The sequence below is a fragment of the Suncus etruscus genome, chromosome 14 (genome assembly GCF_024139225.1).
Source record: "Suncus etruscus isolate mSunEtr1 chromosome 14, mSunEtr1.pri.cur, whole genome shotgun sequence".
Lineage (NCBI taxonomy): Eukaryota > Metazoa > Chordata > Mammalia > Eulipotyphla > Soricidae > Suncus > Suncus etruscus.
Window position 1 is genome coordinate 30,935,280 of NC_064861.1, and position 21,219 is coordinate 30,956,498.

At 51.4% G+C, this 21,219-nt stretch overlaps 1 protein-coding gene across 6 annotated transcripts in view; it reads right to left on the minus strand.

Annotated features, from left to right (window-relative positions):
• Positions 1–14,680: 14,680 nt before the first annotated feature.
• JADE2 (jade family PHD finger 2) overlaps positions 14,681–21,219 on the minus strand; it is a 53,078-nt gene continuing 46,539 nt past the window's right edge. For all 6 annotated transcript variants that reach the window (XM_049786727.1, XM_049786726.1, XM_049786725.1 and 3 more), the window contains 2 exons: positions 20,333–20,461; positions 14,681–18,930 (listed from right to left, as the gene is read on the minus strand). In XM_049786727.1, the coding sequence (XP_049642684.1) occupies positions 18,125–18,930; positions 20,333–20,461 (935 nt within the window). In that variant the 3' untranslated portion in view covers positions 14,681–18,124. The remainder of the gene's footprint in view (positions 18,931–20,332; positions 20,462–21,219) is intronic.

A 21,219-nucleotide genomic window follows, 5' to 3' on the forward strand; every position in this document is an offset into this window, starting at 1 on the left:
GTTTTGGCCATTTGTATTTCTTTGAGCAAGTATCTGTTCATTTCTTCTCCACATTTTTTTGATGGGGCTATATGTTTATTTCTTATTAAGTTCTGTCAGTACCTTGTATAGTTTTTGTTCCCCAGGCATACAATCAACTAATCTTTGATAAGGGACAAGAATCCAAAATGGAGCAAGGAAAGCCTCTTTAACAAGTGGTGTTGGCGGGGCCCGGCAAGGTGGCACTAGAGGTAAGGTGTCTGCCTTGCAAGCACTAGCCAAGGAAGAACCACGGTTCGATCCCCCGGCGTCCCATATGGTCCCCCCAAGCCAGGGGCAATTTCTGAGCGCTTAACCAGGAGTAACCCCTGAGCGTCAAACGATGTGGCCCAAAAAAAAAAACAAGTGCTGTTGGCACAACTGGTTAGCCACTTGCAAAATAAAGTGAAGTCAGACCCCCATCTAACATGCACAAAGATCAAATCCAAATGGATTAAGACCTTGATATCAGGCCTGAAACCATAAGTATATAGAACAACACGTGGGTATAAACACTTTATGACAGTGAGACTAAAGGCATCTTCAAGGAGGAAACAGCACTCTCCAAATAAATGGAAGCAGAGATAAACAGATGGGACTATATTAAGATGAGAAGCTTCTGTACCTCAGAGGAAATAGTGCCTAAGATACAAAAGCCACCCACAGAATGGAAGAAACTATTACCCATCAGACAAGGGGCTAATATCAAAAATATACAAGGTACACAGACAGGAGTGATTTCTGAGCACATAGCCAGAAGTAACCCCTGAGCGTCACAGGGTGTGGCCAAAAAGCAAAAAAAAAAAAGTGATGTCTGAATACTGTCAGGCATGGCCCAAACCCTTAATCAAAACCAAAATAGAGGAATACAGGGACTGGACTGATAGCATAGCGATAAGGGCTTGCATGCAGCCAATACAGGACGGACCCCAGTTCAAATCCCAGCATCCCATATGGTTCTGAGCCTGCCAGGAGCAATCTCTGAGCACTGAACACAGGGATGATGAACACGGGAAATGTGTGTTGATGGGACAAATTTTAAGAAAATAATATAGTTTAGGGACCATAACGGCGCAAGCAGTAGGACATTTGCCTTGAACAGCGGCTAACCTAGGACAGACCGTGGTTTGAATCCCCCGGCATCCCATATGGTCCTCCAAGCCAGGAACAATTTCTGAACGCATAGCCAGGAGTAATCCCAGAGTGTCACCAGGTGTGGCCCCAACTACCCCAAATATATATATATAGTTTATTCATATGTATTTATATATATGAATATATATTATATATTATTATATATAGTTTATTCTGTATATATTGGGAAATTTAGCTGCATCAACTCTGGAAGTGTTTGGGTTTTTTGTTTGTTTATTTTTGGGGGGGAGGTCACACCCGGCAGTGCTCAAGAGTTACTCCTGGCTCTGAACTCAGGAATTACTCCTGGAGGAATACAGGAAAACATATGGAATGCCAGGAAATTGAACCCAGGTTGCCAAGGCAAGTATCCTGAAGGTTTTACTGTTGCTCCACCCTTGGAAATGTGGGTTTTGATTTGGATCATAATGGAGAACAACTGAACTGTGTTTATTAAACTTAGTTACCTAACCACAGTGATGGCACTTTTTTTTTTTTTTTTTTTTTTGGTGGTGGTGGTGGTGGTGGTTTTTGGGCTTCACCCAGAGATGCCATTACAGGCTCTACACTCAGAAATCATTCCTGGTAGGAATGTGAGATGCTGGGAATTGAACCCAGGTTGGCTGTCTGTAAGGCAAATACCCTACTCGTTGTGCTATTGCTTCAGCCCCTTCCTTGATTATATTGAAAAGACTTGAATAAAACACATTCCTCTTTTCACACAGAAGCTTTTTATTGGAGGGGGGGGGGATCTGATGACACTCGGGGATTACTCCTGGTTCTGAACTCAAAAATCACTCCTGGAGGGCTCAGGGGACCATATGAGATGCCTGGGGTCGATCCCAGGAAGGCCACATGCAAGGCAAATGCCCTGACCCTTGTGCTAGCTATTGCTCCAGTTCCTTAAGTGGTGTTTTTATTCACTTTTCTCTTGAGCTAAAAGGAACCAAGTGGAAAATTCAAAAATCTTGTCCTGTTTTCACCCAGATTTAATAAAAATCTCACAAACCAAATAATTTCCTGAATCTTCTCCTAAACTTCAGGATTGGGTCAAAATTTCTCCTGGTGCCAGAGAGAGCACAGAAGGAAGGTGCTAGCGTTACACACAGCCAACCTAAGTTCTATCCCCATATGGGCCTCTAAGCATCCCTAGAAGTGATCCCTAAGAACTGAACTGGAGTAAGTCCTGAGCACTGTATCGTGTGTGTCTTCCCAAATTCCCCCCTCCAAAATAAAATCAACAAGACCCAAAAGTGATCTATCTAGAAGCACCTCCTGACTGGGAAGCTAATATAGCCTAATTGCAAAATAGAGAAACAAGCTTCTTCATCCTAGACTGATTTGAGAACAGAAGGATAGGGCTTCTCTTTCCTTCCCTAGTTCTATCCTGAGCCCCAGAGAGGCAAACCAGGCAGGAGTTCGCTTGTGACTGCAACACAGCTCTGACAGTTTCTGGAGGAAACCAAGCAGCGTCACTTGTCTTCTGACTGCCTGGCAGATGGCGGGGCATGAAGCTATTTAGAGAACAATCTGAGCTCTTCTCTATCTCAGCTGCTATTTGGGGCTGGGCTTAGCTCAGAATTATCAGTCCCTTGGCAGCCTGGTGCAGCAGGGCCTCTCTTGATTCTCAGGGGAGAAAGGGATGCACCCTGCCTGCCTTCTTGGAGATGCAATGTCCCAGCCTCCTCCCAGTCCTTGATGGTCTGGCAGCCTGTCTCATCACTGAAGGCTACTGTGGGACTGGGCAAAATAGGGATCGGATCCCACTCACCAAGGTGTCTCCACACACTGTCTTAAGTGGCAAATTTAGCACCATGCACTCATTTCCTGTTGTGCTGGTGTTCCACTCAGGTTTGGTGCTTGGTGTCCGCCTCTCTTTCAGTTAGTCAGTTAGGTTTCAGGGCTGCTACTCTTGGGGCCTGGCGCTGTACTGTACACACAGCTGAGGCGGTTATGTGGCAAGGCAGGGAGAAAGCTCAAAAGCTGTGATTTCCATGCAGTTGGAAGTCTCTCCCAGCACTGACCTCAGTTCCACCCTGTGTGGCTCCAAACCAAATAAACTGACTGAAGAGAATACAGCAGGTAGGCGGCTTACCTTGCATACAGCCAACCTGGGCTCAATCCCCGACATTCCATATGGTCATCTGAACACTGCCAGGAATGATTCCTGAGTGCAGAGTCTGGAGTAATTTCTTCCTTCTTTTTTTTTTTTGGGGGGGGCACACCCTCTGATGCTCAGGGGTTACTCCTGGGTATGCGCTCAGAAATCACTCCTGGCTTGGGGGACCATATGGGACACGGGGGGATCAAACCAAAGTCCATCCTAGGCTAGCGCAGGCAAGGCAGACGCCTTACCATTTGCGCCACCACTCCGGCCCCTGGAGTAATTTCTGAGCATTGCTAGGTGTGGCCAAAAACTCAAAACACAAGAACAACAGCAATAAGAACCAAACCAAACAAATCTCTCGTACTAGCTGAAACCACTGAAACAGCAGAAACTGCCAACCTCCAGGACATATGGTGCCCTCAGTGCAGGCACCACTACACAAGAGGGGTTGACACATACCATCCCTACTAGAGTGTCCCCACCCCTTCCCCCACTTCTTCCTGGCTGCCTTTGCCCCAAAATATAGTGGTGCAGGAGAATCATGTTGGCAAACGGGGCAAGACTGCATCCTAAGGCTGGGGAGATAGTAAGGGCACTTGGCCTTGCATGTGGCTGACATCGATTTAATGCTTGGTACTATCTATAAATGCCCAGCACTACCAGGAGAGATGCCTGAGCACAGCCAGAATTAAGACCTGAGGAAGGGGTTAAACTTGAAGACTCTGGCTGAGGGATATTCAGACTCATCAAAGAGCTCCAGAGCTGTTTGATTCTGGGGTGCCAGAGGATGGAGGAATAGAAACTTCCATGTCCAAGTTGCTCAACACCTGCTTAACAATTGCTTAACAATGCAATAGCTCACAGGTGTTAGTTTTGGAACCAAAATATGGTTCAAACTGGTTGGAGTGCAGGTTTTCTATGCTGGAAGCCTGTCCAGGTTGGATTCCTGCTGCTACCAGGTCCCCTAAGCACTGTTAGCTGTGACCCCTGAGCACCCAGCCAGAAGTAGCCTCAGCACTCTGCATATGCCTCCAAAATATAAATAAAAACCACAAAAACAGAGCCAGCCCAGGATGGATAATCAATGAATAATTGTATGACCAAGAACCTGCCCTAACAAGTGTTAGGTCACAAGTTTAAACCCTTGGCACCACCCACATGCTGTCCTGAGAGCACCATAAAGGAAGAGGTGGAAGCAAGGACTTGGTCATAAGTATGGCCCCTGGAAAATACAACAGTAAATGAGCTTATGAAAACCTCCACCAAATGAGCACAATCTGGTGAGCTCTGCTGCAAGGAGTATGCCAGGAACAGACTGTGGGCCCCTCGCAAAGCACCATGCAACCAGGTGAGTAAAACCTTGGTCAAGAGCAACAGCAGCAACCAAGGGAGGGAAGAGGAGTCTACACACACGGAAACACATAAACACGCCAGATTCTTATCACTTGAATTTAGAAGGAAGGTGTCCTAGAAAAGAGAATTGAGCAATATGAGATTTCCTTTTTCCTTTTTGGGGTCACACCCAGCAGTGATCAGGGAACCACACTGCAGGTGTGGGATTTCCTGAGCAATACAAAGCCTGTACTCAGCCCCTTGATGCTTCTCTTCAACCTAAGATGAGCTTCCAAACCTCCCCCTGTCCCCACAAACACACAAAGACTTAGGTCCTGCATTTCCCTCTTCCTGAGGCAGCACCCCAAGTTCCCCTGAGCAAGAACCAACAACCCTTTCTCAACACAAAGTTCTCCAGGAGAGGTCCCAAGATGGACCTCTTGGAAGGACTCCACCCTTCCTGACTCTTCTTAGGGGAGTTACTGCCACACCCCACTCTCAGGCTGGATGTCTGAAGTAGAAATTAGCCCCTAGCAGCTGCTTTCCCCCTACTTCCCCACCTAAAAGCTGTGGGCCCTGAACGCCCCATAGCTCGGCAGCTATCCAGCAGCCCTGATACCCACAGGGTGGGGAAGCACGGTTTTGCTGAGTCACTTTTATCCCTTGGCCTTGCCGCCCTGGCTGCCCTTCTTGCCTCAGGCTGCCAGCGTCCTCCCTTCTGTGCTGCAAGGGCAAAAGGAGAGTGGTGGGTGGAAGAGGACTCCAGCAGGCTCTCAGGTTACTGGGTTTCAGGTGGACAGTCGCCCCAAGGGGACCAGGGGCCAAGCAACCCGGTAAGGCAGCCAGTGGTGTTTTTTAAGCACAGGCTCCTGCCCATCCCGCAGAGTTCCTTGGCCTGGCTGCAAAAACCAGTCTATGCTGCCAGCCCCGCCCAGAGCTGTGACCAGTAGCTGTGGAGGGTCAGGGCAGCAAAGGGTGGCCCAAGAACTGGTAACAAACTCAACCTGCATTTTACCGGGTAGGATTCCAGGAAGGGAGGCTCTATAACAAGGCTTCTGACCCCCCTCCCTACCTTGCCACAACCCAGCCCCCTGCAACGCCCTCTAGACACCTCCCTATGCTAAAACTCAGCTCACACTCTGTGCTCTAGGCATCCTGTACTGCAGTGTCCAGTGTCTGAGCAAACTCTCCTTGATGTAAGGAACTGGGGCTCATGCTCAACACTCCTATGGTCTCCTCCAGCCCTACCTGCAGTGATCTCTGAGCACAGAACCAGGATCAAGTTCTGAACACTATTGAATGTCACCTCCAAAACCAAAAGGGAACAAATTTGCCATTACTTCAATGTCCCCAAGACTGTCTTTCCAGCAACTTTTTCTCTTGTGTGTTAGGTGTGTGTTGGAGGGGAGAGGGCTCCCTTCACCTGAATGGCCATGTTTCACTCCTGGTAGCTGAGGAAAGTGGGAAGCAGGAGGGGACCTCCCACAGAACTCAAGGTGCCAGGCCAGGGAAACAGGCCCACTCCCTGAAACACAGAGTCCTTAGAGCAGAGACACCCAGCTCTATCCTCATGTTCCTAGCCCCTTTCCCAATTTAGAGTGGATGAGGTCTCACCTCCCCATGTCGAATTCTGTCCCTGTGACCACATCCATAGCTATTGGCCCCACATCTGGAGACTTGAGTCATGGCCCCAGTGGAAGCTGGCATGTGATGGTGGCCCAGCACTGCCTCTCCCAGCCAGCCTGAAGCCAAAGAGAAGTGTCCCCCATGACCTCTCACCTTGCATCTTTACAGAGGACCTGGACTTTAGGGGCCACAACCTCCTCAACCTCTCTTCCTACTTACAGAGTGAGAAACTGAGGCACACTACATCAGCCATGGAAAAGGCTGGAGTCCTGGTTTCCGTCTCTGAGCTCAGCTGTGCTATCTTACATGCAGCATTGAGCAGAGCCTTGGGGGTGGTGGGATGAATGTATAAAAAGATATAAGAAAGGGGGGGAGCCAGAGAGGTAGTACAATGGGTAGAGTGCTTGCTTTACACACAGCAGACCCAGGTTCAATCCCAACATCCCATATGGTCCCTTGAGCAATTGTCAGGTGTGGGTCCCAAGATAAACTAAATAAAACAAGGGGCAATAGCAACAGATTAATGGGTAGGATGCTTGCTTGCACACAGCTGCCTCAGGTTCGATTTAATGGCATTCCCCTCTTGGTCCCCACCCCACCCCCCAAGACTGCCAGGAGTAGATCCCTGAGTGCAGAGGCAGGAGTAACCCCTTAACACTGCCAGATGTGTCCCAAAAAGCAAATAGTAAATAAAATGAATAAAAAATATGTCATGTTAGGGCCGGAGAGATAGCACAGTGGCATTTGCCTTGCAAGCAGCTGATCCAGGACCTAAGGTGGTTGGTTCGAATCCCGGCGTCCCATATGGTCCCCAGTGCCTGCCAGGAGCGATTTCTGAGCGTAGAGCCAGGAGTAACCCCTGAGCACCGCCGGGTGTGGTGTTAAAAAAAATGTCATGTTATTGGAATGAGGGTTAGGGGGAACAGGAATGCCCCAAGAACAGCAGGGACCCAAAGTGAACTTTTCCTTTTTCCTTTTTTCTTTTTGGGTCACACCCGGGAGTGCTCAGGGCTTACTCCTGGCTCTAAGCTCAGAAATCGCTCCTAGCAGGCGCAGGGGACCATATGGGATGCTGGGATTCAAACCACTGTCCTTCCAAATTCAAGGCTAATGCTCTACCTCCGTACTATCTCTCCGGCCCTGAACTTTTTTCTTAAATATGTTAAAATGATTTTTTTTTTAGCTTAACACTATTGCTGGACCAGGAAGAGGAGGCAAGTCAAAGAGGATATACAGAGGCCCTTGTCTTGATCCCTGGCAGGTCCTCAGAGTATCACCAGGTACTGGGTATCGCCCAGTACTACTGGGTTGAGTAATATCAGAAGTGGCCTCCAAACCCCCAGGGCACTGCCTCGAAGTGCCAAAGGGCCAAAACATAATTATGGCAACAAAGCCACCAAGCATGTGGAGGTAACAGATGGCATTTTGAGGTCTTTTCCCTTCAAATGAAGCCCAAGGTGCAGCACACACAGAACTAGGCCTGTGGCTGTGCACCTGTAGCCACTGCAAAGAGCCCTTCCTGCCTGGGTTCCCATGTGTGTGTGACTGTTTTAGACAGGATGGTTTTGGGAACCGACAGAGACTTACTTTTTGGGTGAGTCTGAGCTGTCCCTGCTCAGGTGCCAGAATCGCTACCTTTGTTCAAGGCCAAGAAGCCTTCCGTAAATTATATCCACCATATGGGATACCGGGAATAGAATCCAGGTCTGTCCAGGGTCAGCAGCATGCAAGGCAAATACCTTACCGCTGTGCTATCACTCCAGCTACTGTGATTTGTTTTGTTTTGTTTTTTTTGATCATCAGTTGTGTTCCTGGCTCTGTACTCAGGGATCACTCCCGGCAGGGCTCAGGAGCCATATGGGGTTGTCAGGATCAAAGGCAAATTCCTTTGCTGCTGTATTAGCTCCATCTGCCTCCCCTTGGCTCTGGTGCCTTATCACAGCCTAGATGCTGACCTGAGCCAGGCAGCATGGGGCAAGCAGGCCTTGAACTCCAGGGAGTTTGGGTCTTTCAAGGATATCTGGGATGCATGGAGATAAGGCATTTGCCTTGCATGCAAAAGGTCAGTGGTTCGAATCCCAGCATCCCATATGGTCCCCTGAGCCTGCCAGGAGCAATTTCTGAGCTTAGAGCCAGGAGTAACCCCTGAGGCTGCTGGGTGTGACCCTCCCCCCAAAAAAAGGAAAGGATACCTGGGAGGAGGTCTGGGGGTGGCCAAGTGGTCTGGCTTAAAGGCAAACTCCTCCTGCTTTGTGAATGTGAGGCTTCGAGTTTGATCCCCCATACTACATCCATATGTTCCAAGAACCACCAGCAGCTTTGCTGTCTGGGATCCCAGGATCACAACAGCGCATGCCATTTCCTGCAGGAAGTGGCCAGGTATGTATGTACAACTACCAGTGACAATCAAATGAGTTCAATCTCTAGTTCTCTGCAACCACAATGAAGGAAAAAGGGAAATAAAAAGTCCCCTGGAGGACCAGAGCCACAAGCACATCGAGTAGGGTGTTTGGTCAGCATGAGGCTGACCTAGATTCAAACCCTGGAATCCCATACAGACCCCTGAGACTGCCAGGAGTAATTTCTGCAGAGGCAGAGTCAGGAGTAACTCTTGCATGCCACCGGATGTAGCCTTCCCGTAAAAAAAAGGACTCCTGGGTATTCTTCTGGGTCTTGGGCAGGGAGAGACACAGGCTAGGGGTCTGGGAGTTCTGACTGTGGGTGCAGATCCCTCCTGGCTCTGCAGCTGCTGGGCTGGGTGGAAAGGGCTGTTGGGAAGGACTTTTTTTTGGTTTGTTTTGGTTTTTGGGCCATACTCGGTGACACTCAGGGGTTACTCCTGGCTATGTGCTCAGAAATTGCTTCTGGCTTGGGGGACCATATGGGACACCGAGGGATTGAACCATGGTCCGTCCTAGGTCAGATGCATGCAAGGCAAATGCCTTACTGCAACGCCACCACTCCGGCCTATGTTGGGGAGATCTTAAAAGGACCCATCTGAGGGGCCAGGAAGGTGGCGCTAGAGGTAAGGTGTCTGCCTTGCAAGTGCTAGCGTAGGACGGACCACGGTTCAATCCCCCGACGTCCCATATGGTCCCCCCAAGCCAGGGGTGATTTCTGAGCACATAGCCAGGAGTAACCCCTGAGCGTCAAACAGGTGTGGCCCAAACCCCCCCCCAAAAAAAAAAGACCCATCTGAGGCACAGAACAGCCAAGCCACGAGCTTCCCACCAGGATGGCTTTGGGGAAAGCGAAGAGGGAGGTCTGTTGCCAGCGCCACAAACACCACATTATAAATTTCTTTCGTGCTCCACATCTTGTTTTTCTTCCCCATCTGGCAGCCCCCGCATCCCTGCTGAAGATAGTACTAGGACTCTGAGCCCCACCTGGTTCCCTCACACAGGCCTAAGTGAAGGTCTGTGGCATGGCGTGTCTCCTGTCTTGGTTTCGGGAAGCTATTCCTCACCTTACCCTTCCTCATCTGACTTTTGGCAGGATAGCTGCCTGAATTCTCCCTACCCCTGAATGCTTTCATCAGTGGTGTTCAAGGAGCTGTTTCTCCTCCCACCAGGAGATGAAAGAGTGGGTGACAGGGCCAGCTAGGGTGCTTAAAGGATATCCTCAAAAGCCTGGCCTGAGAAGGCAGAAATATGTGTGTGTGTGTGTGTGTGTGGGGAGGGGGGGAATTCTGTGGAGACATAGGGAGCAAGAGAGCACTTTGAGCAACCTGCCTTCTTGGTCTTGGATCCACCCCCAGAAAGGATTCTGCTGACTACTGGGGACTCTAGCAGTTCCTAGTCGAGAGCAAAGACAGCCCCTCTCACCCATTCTTCCCACTCTCCTTTGTTGGAGACAGGGATGGGGCTCCTTGCCGCCCCTCATAGGACTGGATCCCTGATAGGCCTCTCTGAAGGCTGAGGTGAGCCTGCTTTGGACTGGTGGACAGAGGGTGAGTGGATGGGGAATGGGGAGAGTTGCCTAAGGAAGGGGAGCCTGAGTCCATGAGACAGAGAGGCTGTGGTTTGTTTGTGGGTTTTTCGTTTTTTTTGTTTTTGTTTTTGTTTTTGGGTCACAGCTGGCAGTGCTCTGTGGTTACTCCTACACTGCTCTCAGAAATCGCCCTTGGCAGGCTCTGGAGACCATATGGGATACCGGGGATCAAATCCGGGTCTGTCCAGGGTCGGCAGCATGCAAAGCAAATGCCCTACCGCTATGCTATCACTCCAGCTACTGTGATTTGTTTTGGTTTGGTTTTTGGACCATGCCCAGTGGTGCTCCTGGCTCCGTGCTCAGGAATCACTCCTAGCAGGGCTCAGGAGCCATATGGAGCTATCAGGATCAAAGGCAAATTCCTTTGCTGCTGTATTAGCTCTTTGTAATAATTTTTTTGTGGGTGGAGGAGAGCGGGTAAGGGTGCTGGAATCCAACCAGAGCCTCACACATATAGATGTAGAAAGCCTTGCCTAGACTGCTGTTCTGGGTGGAGACCTCGGGACTTCCACAGGCCGCCAGCAGGTGGCACCCCGGCTCGTCTTTGCAGCGCTCCAGAGACCAGGCAAGTACGGACTGGCCTGCTGTCTGCACAAGTTTTGGGATTCGCTGATGGCAAACTGTCTCCTCCCTGTCTTCTGGGAGGGGTAGCGGGCTGCTGTGGTCACCCCAGTGCCTTCAGAGAGCCCCAAACCCAAACATGAGCATGCAGGAAGAGCCACATGCCTCATGTCCCTGCAGTCTCTGCATTTGGTCTTGCCTCAGATGCCACAAATTTCTTTAAATTATGTGTGTGGTAATCATATTTTGTTTTTTCTTTCTTTCTTTCTTTCTTTCTTTTTTAATTGGGTCACATCTGGCAGCGCTCAGAGGTTACTCTTGGCACTATGCTCAGAAATTGCTCCTGGCAGGCTCGGGAGACCATATGGGATGCTGGGATTCAAACCACTGACCTTCTGCATGCGAGGTAAACGTCTTACCTCCATGCTATCTCTCCAGCCCCTTTTTATTATTAAAAAATAATAAGGGAGGGGCTGGAGAGATAGCCTGGAGGTAAGGTGTTTGATTTTATGCAGGAGGTCATCGGTTCGAATCCTGGTGTCTCATATGGTCCCCCGTGCCTGCCAGGAGCAATTTCTGAGCCTGGAGCCAGGAATAATCAATCCCTGAACACTGCCGGTGTGACCCAAAAACCACCAAAAAATAATAATAATAATAAGGGAGGGCTGGAGAGATAGCCTGGAGGTAAGGTGTTTGATTTTATGCAGGAGGTCATTGGTTCGAATCCTGGTGTCCCATATGGTCCCCCGTGCCTGCCAGGAGCAATTTCTGAGCCTGGAGCCAGGAATAATCAATCCCTGAACACTGCCGGTGTGACCCAAAAACCACCAAAAAATAATAATAATAATAATAAGGGAGGGCTGGAGAGATAGCATGGAGGTAGGGCATTTGCCTCGCATGCAGAGGGACAGTGGTTTGAATTCTGGCATCCCATATGGTCCCCTGAGCCTGCCAGGGGCGATTTCTGAGCATAGAGCTAAGGGGAACCCCTGAGCACTGCCGGGTATGACCCCCCCAAAAAATAATATGGGGAAGCTGGAGAGGGTAGGGCATTTGCTTTGCATGGTCAACCCACGTTCAATCCTGGCATCTTATATGGTCTTTGGAGCCCGTCGGGAGTAGCTCCTAAACACCGGGTGTGGCCCCAAAAATTAACTAACTAATAATAGGGGCCACATTTGTTAGTGATCAGGAGCTGCGGGCCTGTGTTCAAGGGTCCCTCTTGGCAGTGATAGGAAATCACAGAATGCAGGGAACAAAAACTGAGGCCAGCAAATCAGGCCTTCAATGAGCATCTTCAATAGGCAAGCAGAGTTAGATAAAGATATTAATGGAGTGGGGCGGAGAGATAGCATGGAGGTAGAGCGTTTGCCAACCTTGACGATGGTTCAAATTCCGGCATCCCTATGGTCCCCCGAGTGTGACCCAAAAACAAAAAAATATTAATAGGGACAGGAGAGATAGTACAGGGGCTAATGTGCCTGCTTTGTACATGGCTGACCTAAATTCAATCTCCAGCATCACATATGTCTCCACCAGAAGTAAGCTCTGAGCACTCCCAGGTGTGGCCCAACAACAAAGGAGTGAGGTGTTTGCTTGCATGAGGCCCACCACATTGTTCCATCCCTACATAATCAGTCTCCTAAGCCTGCCACAATGATTCCTGAGCACAGAGCCAGGAATCTGCCCTGTGAACCAGCAAGTTCCAGTAGGCTCAATGCCCCCACCACCAAAAAAGCAAGGCAGAGCAAAGCAAAGCAAAACTAGTCTAAAAGGGCTCTTTGCTTTCCTTCTACAACCAGCCTCCCTTCAGATGCAGTCAGGTGATTTCTACCTAGACTTCTGATCTATCAACTTCAAACCACCCTCCATCCATCCACATGCACTGCTAGGACGCTATAATTAATATTTAACACACAGGGTCATAAAATCACTCCAGTCCTTAAAATCGAAAGCTCTTCAAAGGCTCAGCCTTTGGGGGACATTTTACAGACATGGTTGATTGAATCCTTGGCCAATCACCTCCTTCTCCACCCTTTAGTGTGTGTGTGTGGGGGGGGACCTAAAAGTTGCTTCCTTTGGGCTTGTTGGTTTCCTTGGCAATCAACTTGAATTTTTTTTTTTTTTTGGGTCACACCCGGCAACGCTCAGGGGTTACTCCTGGCTCAGGGGACCATATGGAATATCGGGATTTGAACAGCCGACCTTCTGCATGCAAGGCAAACGCCCTACCTCCATGCTATCTCTCTGACCCCTGCAATCAATTTGCATACTGAGGTGTTTCCCAAAAACTTCCCTTCGTTGTGATAACAGGAGATTCCTTTAACTCAAAAACTCCCACCACGCTTAGAAAATTTAACTGTTTTGAGACTTAGGAACTAGGAACTAGTCAGGGATTTGATCCCTAACTCCAGATGGCCCCTTAGGCCCGATCCCTGAGCCAAGAGTTGGCACAGCCAGTGAAAGGCAGTAACCCAAGGTATATTCTTCCCAAATCAAGGGCAGTTACCCCAAATTTCTCCCTATCTACTATCCCAGTAGGTGACTCAAGGAGGGTGTTTGTCTCCCAAGTGGTGCTCAGAAGGTCTGGGAGCCCCTACAAGGGATTTTTGTCCAAGGACTCAAAGATTTAGTGCTGCTTGATTCCTATGATGCTGGAGATCACCCACAGTCCACCTTGGGGAACCAAGTGGTACCAAGATTGGTTGTATGGGCCTTCACCCTTGTACTATTCTTCTTAATATTTGTGTTCTGGGGAATGAAGTGATAGTACAGCAGGTAAGGCACTTACCTTGCATATAGCCTATCCAAATTCAGTCCCCAGGGGCCAGAGAGATAACACAGTGAGTAGGGTATTTGCCTTGCAAGCAGCCAACCCAGGTTTGATCTTTGGCATCTCATCTGGTCCCCCAAGCCTGCCAGGAGTTATTTCTGAGCACAGAGCCAGGAATAACCTCTGAACGTCAGTGGATGTGACCACAAGACCAAAAAGCAAGTTCGATCCCCAGCATTCCACATGGTCCCTCAAGCACCAATGCAGAGCCAGGAGTAACCCCTGAGCATTGCAGGGTGTGGCCCCCAATTTGTATTTAGTGGACCAAAGAGAAAGTAAGTGGGTAAGGCATGGGGCTGCTTTGGCCAATATCCTGATTCGATCCCTGGCACAGCATATATTTTCTAAACATCACCAGAAGTTCCTTTGAGCAGATTGAGCACTACTAGTAGTCCCTATGCCAAAAATTATACGTATTTATTTTGTGTTTTGGTCTCAGCAGACCATGTGGTGCCAAGATCAAATTTAGGGTTCTGGGGGCCGGACAGCATGGAGGTAAGGCGTTTGCCTTTCATGCAGGAGGTCATCGGTTCGAATCCCGGCGTCCCATATGGTCCCCCGTGCCTGCCAGGAGCAATTTCTGAGCGTGGAGCCAGGAATTACCCGAGCACTGCCGGGTGTGACCCAAAAACCACACACAAAATAATTTTAGGGTTCCTGCAAGTGGCTCTGAACTTCTTATCAGTTTTTATGATTTGGGGCTCGTGCTATAGCCAGTCTGAACTCCAGTAGATTTGTAAGGAGCAAATGAGTCTCCAGAGCACAGCCCCCAGTATGAACCCATTGCTGCTATGACTTATTGATGTTACAGGGACACCGAAAAACATGTGCAGTTGGGGCCGGAGCAATAGCACAGCGATAGGGCATTTGCCTTGCAAGTGCCCAACCCCAGACAGACCCCGTTTGATTCCCAGCCTCCCGTATGATTCTCTGAGCCTTCCAGGAGCAATTTCCGAGTGCAGAGCCAGGAGAAACCCGAGCACCGCAGGGTGTGCCCCCCGAAAAACCGTGTAGCTTCCGCTGGCCCTCTGGAGCTCCTGCCCTCCCAGTTCAATGCAACAGAAACTCTCACCAGCCAGCACAGAAAACATTGCTTTATTAACTGCGTTTGCCAACACACGAGGAGGAGTGCGGGGCTCTTGGGGCCACAGGCCCTGGAGGAGGCCCCCATGAGTGAGCAGGACAGGATAAGCTGGGAGCTATGCAGCAGCAGCAACACAGAGCATGCAGGGCACAGCGGGCATGGGCCGCACCACGGCGGCCGCACATTCTATTGCTCATCAAGGGCAGCGAACATGGACAATGTACAAAAAGGAGAAATAGGTCTTTGCGTTAATGAAAAATACATTTTTTTCTCTACAAAGGAATCTTTTCTAATACAAGAAAATAAATATTGCAACATAAGCCAAAAATAATTTAAAATTGCTCTTTTCAATATATTTTCAATATTTCTCTTGTATATTAACAAATGGCACATCACTTTCTTTGAAACAAAGACAGAAGAAGGTGTCTCCTCCTGTGACATTCATATCACCCACCCCACCCCGAGCTGATGTGGAGCAGAGTGTGGTGCATCTGAGGGACATGGCGGCAGGAAGTGCCTGAAAGAATGGCCAAAGGTCCCAAACTCCAGCCCTGGCTGTGGCCAATGTGGCCAGCGAAGTCAGGGCCACAGGATGTGGCCTCCTCAAGGACCTGGCTCCAGACCATTCTGCAGAGCGAGGGCATGGGCAGAAGCGGGCCACGTTTGGCAGTGAGCAAGGGAACACCAATTCCAGCCGCGGCTGATGGTTGGACTCAGGCAATGGAGTTTCCAGGAATTGCCTGTCAAGTCCGATCGTGCCTGTCCCCTCCCACGGTCACTGTGTCCCGGCACATGTGCAGGTCCCTTGTCTGCCAGTCTCCCTGCATTCCCACAAGGATATGGAGCCGCTGGCACTGCCAATGCTTACACACTGTCACCAAGTCAGTTCCTTTAATAAAATAAACCTTTCTCCCTTTGCTTCTCCTTATCTGCTTTAAAATACACTTACGATCCATAAAAATACTTTGCTGTGTTCTCCTTTCTTGCTGTGATGAGGGGGAAGGCGGCCGGGAGTGGAAGAATGGGGGTGACCGGAATGAGTTACAGAGCAGCTTCTCCCTCTCAGAGGAGGGCCAGTGAGTGTGTGTGAGGGAGGGGGAAAGGGTGGTCTCAGCCTCTGGCGTGCAGGCCTTCTGCCTCCCTTTCTGATTTTCCCTCCTAACCTTGGGGCAGCAAAGCTGCCCTGGGGACAGTAGACAGGAGAATGGGAATGGGAATAGACAGGGCGGAGGCCACAGTGATGGGGAACCACACCCCAACCTTTCTGTAGCTCTGGGTACCAGACTGGAGTGAAATGGGTCCGGGTCACCAGCCAGTCCAACAAGTGGGTGCTATAGCTCACAGGTAGAGACCACCGGGAAGGTCAAGGCCAGAGGCATACCTAGTCCCTCACCAACCCCCTTTCAGGTTACCCCCGGGATTGCTCCTGTCCCCATGCCAGGAAGTCCAGATGCCTCCGGAAGGAGAAGACCCAGGCAAGGGCTTGTGCCTACGGGACCTGAGTGGTCGGTGCGGGCTACCCCCACCCCACCTGCAGCAGTCTGGCCGGCATGCTGCGTGGTCGGAGCACGATCCACACAGACCAAAACAGGACCCAAACCCAAAAAGGAAATCCCAGGCCACAAAGAGACTGGGGTGGGGGTGAGACGGCACTGACCACATAGGGGCCACTACAGCCCAGCAACGTGACAGCCATGACTCCCGCTGTCCCCCACACTATGCCCACAGTCCTGGAGCGCACCCTGAGACCTCGGCGAGGCCATTTTCATTTCTGCTCCTGCTGAACTTGGAGCTTGGAGCGAGTGTTGAGGGGTTGCTGTGCCTGGTTGCAGGGTGTGGGCTGCAGGTGTCCTCCGCCCCCTCTGAGTCTCAGTCCGGCAAGGTGAGTGGGTCGTGCTCGGACCTGGAATCCAGCATTTGGCATCCGCAGCCGAGGCGGGTCTTCTTTCAAGAGCCTGTGTGCAATGAGCGTTGTCTACACTTGCTGCTAATGAATGCCATTAGAAAAAAATCCCGGTGACGGGTTGTCAGGTCCAGTCTGTGCTGTTTTATGGTCAAAGTACTCTTTGGCATCCGTAGAATGATTCGACTGATTCACTGAACTTTGTTGGGGAAATTCTGGCTTTACCAGTGGCAAAAGTGACCCAGGAATAAGTTGTAAAAAAAAAAAAAAATCACGTTTTCACTGAATTCCTTTGTTTTTGTTTGTTCCCTGAGCGATCACCCTGGGGCCACTCCTCTCAAACGCTTCCGAGCAAACCACCTGGAACCTGGAGGGTTGAGGTCGGGGAAGGCAGGACACAGAATTGGGGGTATTGGGGGGGGGAGGGAGCTGGAAAACAGGTGTGGGGGTATTAAGGCTGGGAAGGACAGTGGAACCAGGAACAACCATCCTGTAGTGAGGCTTCACGCTGGCCCACCCTGGGCCCCGGGATCCCACTGCTTGTTGGAAGTTGTTTCCAAAAGGAAACCAAGGAAGAAGCTTATCTCTTAGCAGGGCTGGGGAACTTGGAAAGGCAAACGGTCTGGCCTGGTCAGCCGTCAGGGGGAGTGACCAGACTTTGGCCTAGTCTAGCCCTGCGGGAAGGAAGTTGGTGCCCCATAGGGGTCTCTGCAGCCAGCAAGTCTGCGTCCCCGTCCGTCTGGGCACTGACCCTCCTCTGCAGCCACCGCCTGCCCAGGCAGCTGCTGTTTTGGAGTCCCCTGAGTAAGTGGCACGGTTCAGGGAGGATTCTGGGAACCCCGACCCAGAGCCACTAGGCTGGGCGCTGGCAGGGAAGAGCAGCAAGGGAGTGGAGGGGCATGGGGTGGGCGGGCAGGCCTCTGGTGCGGTGGGTTCTCAGGAACCGCTGTGGTTCCGCTGAAACCGGCGGCCAGGCCCTCTGCACCCCCTCAGTGCTTTCTCGGATAAGCTCGTTGTGCTTGTGACAGTGAGTAGACTGGCTGGGGGTCACTGACTATACTTTCTTGGGGATCAGTGGAGTGCAGCAAGACCCCCCAAAACGGACCCCAGTGGAACTCGGGGATGAGGCAGGGCAGGCCCTGGGCTGGCCCATCTGCCATGAAATAATGCCCAATTGACAGTCCGTGTCTCCTGGTAGCAGCGGGCTGGAGTCCTGAGCTCTTCTCGCCTGTATCCAGCCAGGAACCTGGTGGGGCCATGTGGCTGAGTCAGGGACCCTGCTCGGGAGCTGGCTGGGTCTTCACAGCTAGAGCTGTGCAAGGGATCCTAATGTCCTACGCCAGCACAGAGAAAAGACAAGTGTGGAATTCAAAACTCTCTATTAAAAATAAAACCACAGTCGAGTGGTAGCCTTGGGGGTGTCTAGGACACTCAGCAAAGATTAGAAATGGCAGTTGTGACTGGGCTGAGGCCTTGTGGGGGAGGGTGGAAGGGAAATGGACCAGAGCAGGGTCCGGAACAGGGGCCCACGCTGACTTAGGAGGCCAGAACCCCCATGCGGACCACCTCCTCCGTTGCATCCCGAGAGCCCCGCTGCACCCCGCCGTCCTCTGCCTCCGCGTCTGAGTCGCTCATCTCCCCGTCAGAGAAGTAGCCGTCAGTTTCGGTGTCAAAGTGCAGGCTGACCTTGGGCCTCTCAGAAGTTGCAATGGGTGGTCCTGTCCCAGAGTCAGGCCTGGCCCCTGGCGATCTCCGGGTTCCTTTGCTCTCACGGAGAGGCCGGAGACGGCCTGAGGGCTTGGGGCATGAGGTCAGGCCAGGCACTTGGACATTCGCGTCGGTGGTCACTGGGGAGGCCTTATCCGGAGTGTCGGGGGCCAGTGGGAGACTCCTGGGGGTGACTGCGAGGGGGCAGTCCCCAGTGACAGGGCTGGGAGACAAGTGGGAAGGTGTTCGTCGGGGTGGTTTCCTGGTGGGTGGCCCCTGACCCCCTCCCTTGCCACTGCCAGTCTCCTGACCCCAAGGTTTCTTGAGGGGCTTGTCTGGCACTGTCTGTGGCCCGGGCCCATCTGGAGTGGTCTTCTTTTTGGAAGGCGGGCGAGTGCGGCTGCGGGCCTTCCTGGTGGGGTCTCCGGGCCGCAGCGAGGGATCCCGCATGAAGCTCAGCAGCGTCTCTTCGTCCTGCAGTAACTCCTCTGACAGCAGTCCCGGGGCCGGGTCCTCGGGGTGCCCGTTGTTGAGCGACCACTCGCTCATGGCCATGTTCTCAGCGGTGATCTGCACGGACTGCGCCAGCCAGCTGTTAAAGAAGGTGCCGTCGATGGGGAAGGAGGTGGCTAGGCCTGGCGATGGGACAGAGCAGGCGTGAGATGGCAGCAGGTGGGGGCCTCCCCGCCATCCTCCCTCGTTCCCTGCTACCAGTGGCAGTTCTCTGCGTCTCTCACACCCCACCACCACGTGCACTGCTGAGAAAGGAACCACACTACACCCCCCCTCTCCATATCCCACTTCCTGATTGGGGGGCAGGAGCCAAGTAAATGCAAGATCCCTTATAAAAGTCTTGGGGCTGGAGCAATAGCACAGCAGTAGGGCATTTGCCTTGCATGAGGCTGACCGGGGAGGAACCCAGGTTCTATTCCTGGCATCCCATATGGTCCCCTGAGCTTGTCAGAGCTATTTCTGAGTGCAGAGTTACTCCTGTAACCCTGAGCACTGCTTGTGGCCCCAAAACGAAACAAAAAAAAACCCCCAAATCTCAAAGGGGTGTGTGTGTGTGGCCACATCTGGCAGTGCTTATGGTTCTGTGTTTAGGGGTTTCTCTTGGTGGGGCTCTATGTAGTGCTGGGGATCATACCCAGATCAGCCATGTACAAGGCAAATGCCCTACCTACTGTATTTTTGTTCCAGTCCAGAAAATAGAGGTAACAGTAGAACAGCAAACCACCAAGGATCCTGGATTAAAGCAGCAAGATCACGGCCAGGTGGACCAAAATAGGGAGGAAAAATGCCCACCTGCCACAAGAGGGCGCTACCCTTGAGCTTCCACTGAAAGGCAGTGAAGGGGTGAAGGAGGAAGGTGCCCCAAGGTGGAGATCAGGACCAACTACGGGCTGGGTTGGGCTGTGTCATCCTTCATGAGGAGAGGGGGAAGCTTCCATACACACCCAAGAAGGAAATAAAGACCTGGAGCTCATGTGCCAGAGCTGAGGTATGGTCCTCTGGCCCTGGACAGCCGCAGGTGGGCAAGGACCAGAGCTGGGATTCTCAAGAGAGCTTTCTGGGGATGCAGAAAGCAAGTGCATGTGCAGATGGGCTGATCAGTGCTCTGGCTTCACCTCTCTAGCTCCTGGGAGGCTCCAAAAGGTTCGAAGAAATAAAGAAAGGACCCATTTGATCGCCAAACAGGACAGAACGGGATGGTAGTGGGGAAAAAACTGGGAGATCCCTTTGTGAGCCTGAGACTGTGGTCCTGGTAAGGGCCAGAGGAAATGAAGGCTTCTTACAGTTTTTGGAAGACAGCTTCATGGGCTTCCCAGGGAATGACGCAGCTATAGGTCCCAAACTCACTCTCCCAAGAGACATTTTTTGTACACTGGGAGCGGTGCTGAGACCTAGAGTCCCTGGAGTCCTTGTTTTAGAGAACCTAAAGCACTTCGTTCTCCCTCTTGGGCCTTGTGAGCCAGGCAGGGTGGTGTGGACAGTGTCATGCAGGGGGCAGCATGCAGAGACAGTGGCCGCACTCACCCAGCTGTCCCAGGACAGAGTCGGGAGCTGCCTTCACTTTCTCTTTCTTCTCGGGACTGCTCTTCGGGCCTTCGTGGCCTTTCCTTTTGGAGTCGCTCTTCTTACCCTTGGCTCTCCTCCCAGATCGCTCTGCATCAGAGAAAGAAGGAGCAGGAAGGGGATGGTTACCCTAAGGTCTCAGTTGGAACTCAAATCACAGCCCTCATCCCAGTCTGTCTGTGCACCCTGGGCTCAGAATCTTGGGGAGTTGAGGACAACCTGGACACCTGCAGATCAGAGGAAAGCCAGTGTGGCCAAGAGAACAACTACTCTCAGAAACCTCTGGGGGCCTTGGGGGCAGGTTTGGGGTGATGAGGAGGGTACAGGGCCACTTTCCAGGATGAAATGTGTTCAGATAGACAAAGACCTAGGTGGGGGGAAAGAGTCCCCTGAGGGCAGGGCCTTGAGTGCCAGGCCAACGAGCTGGCCAAGAAGGTGGAAGGCCAGAGAAATGATTCACAGGACGAGTCTGTGTGTGGGAGCCCAGGTTCAATCCCCTGTACTATATGCTTCCCTAGCACAGCCCTGGAGAACCAGCAGCTGAGAGTCACCCCAGAATGAATCCTGTCTGTGGATGAAGAGCCCTGACTTCAGCCACTTGCAGGCCCTCAGACACTTTTAGTGTACCACACAGGACTCAGGCACTATGGAGAACACGGGGACAGGGACAGACCACAGGGAGGAGAGGCCATGCAGTGGCGAATATCCCCTAGCTCCTCATCTGGAAGTTGACTAAGAATAAGTCCTTGTTCCAGAATAAGAGAAAATGGAGGTGTGTGGGCCCAGCTCCTGGAATACTATTACTTAGTTAGCTACACATCCTGTGTGCCACTTCAAGGTCTTCTTTC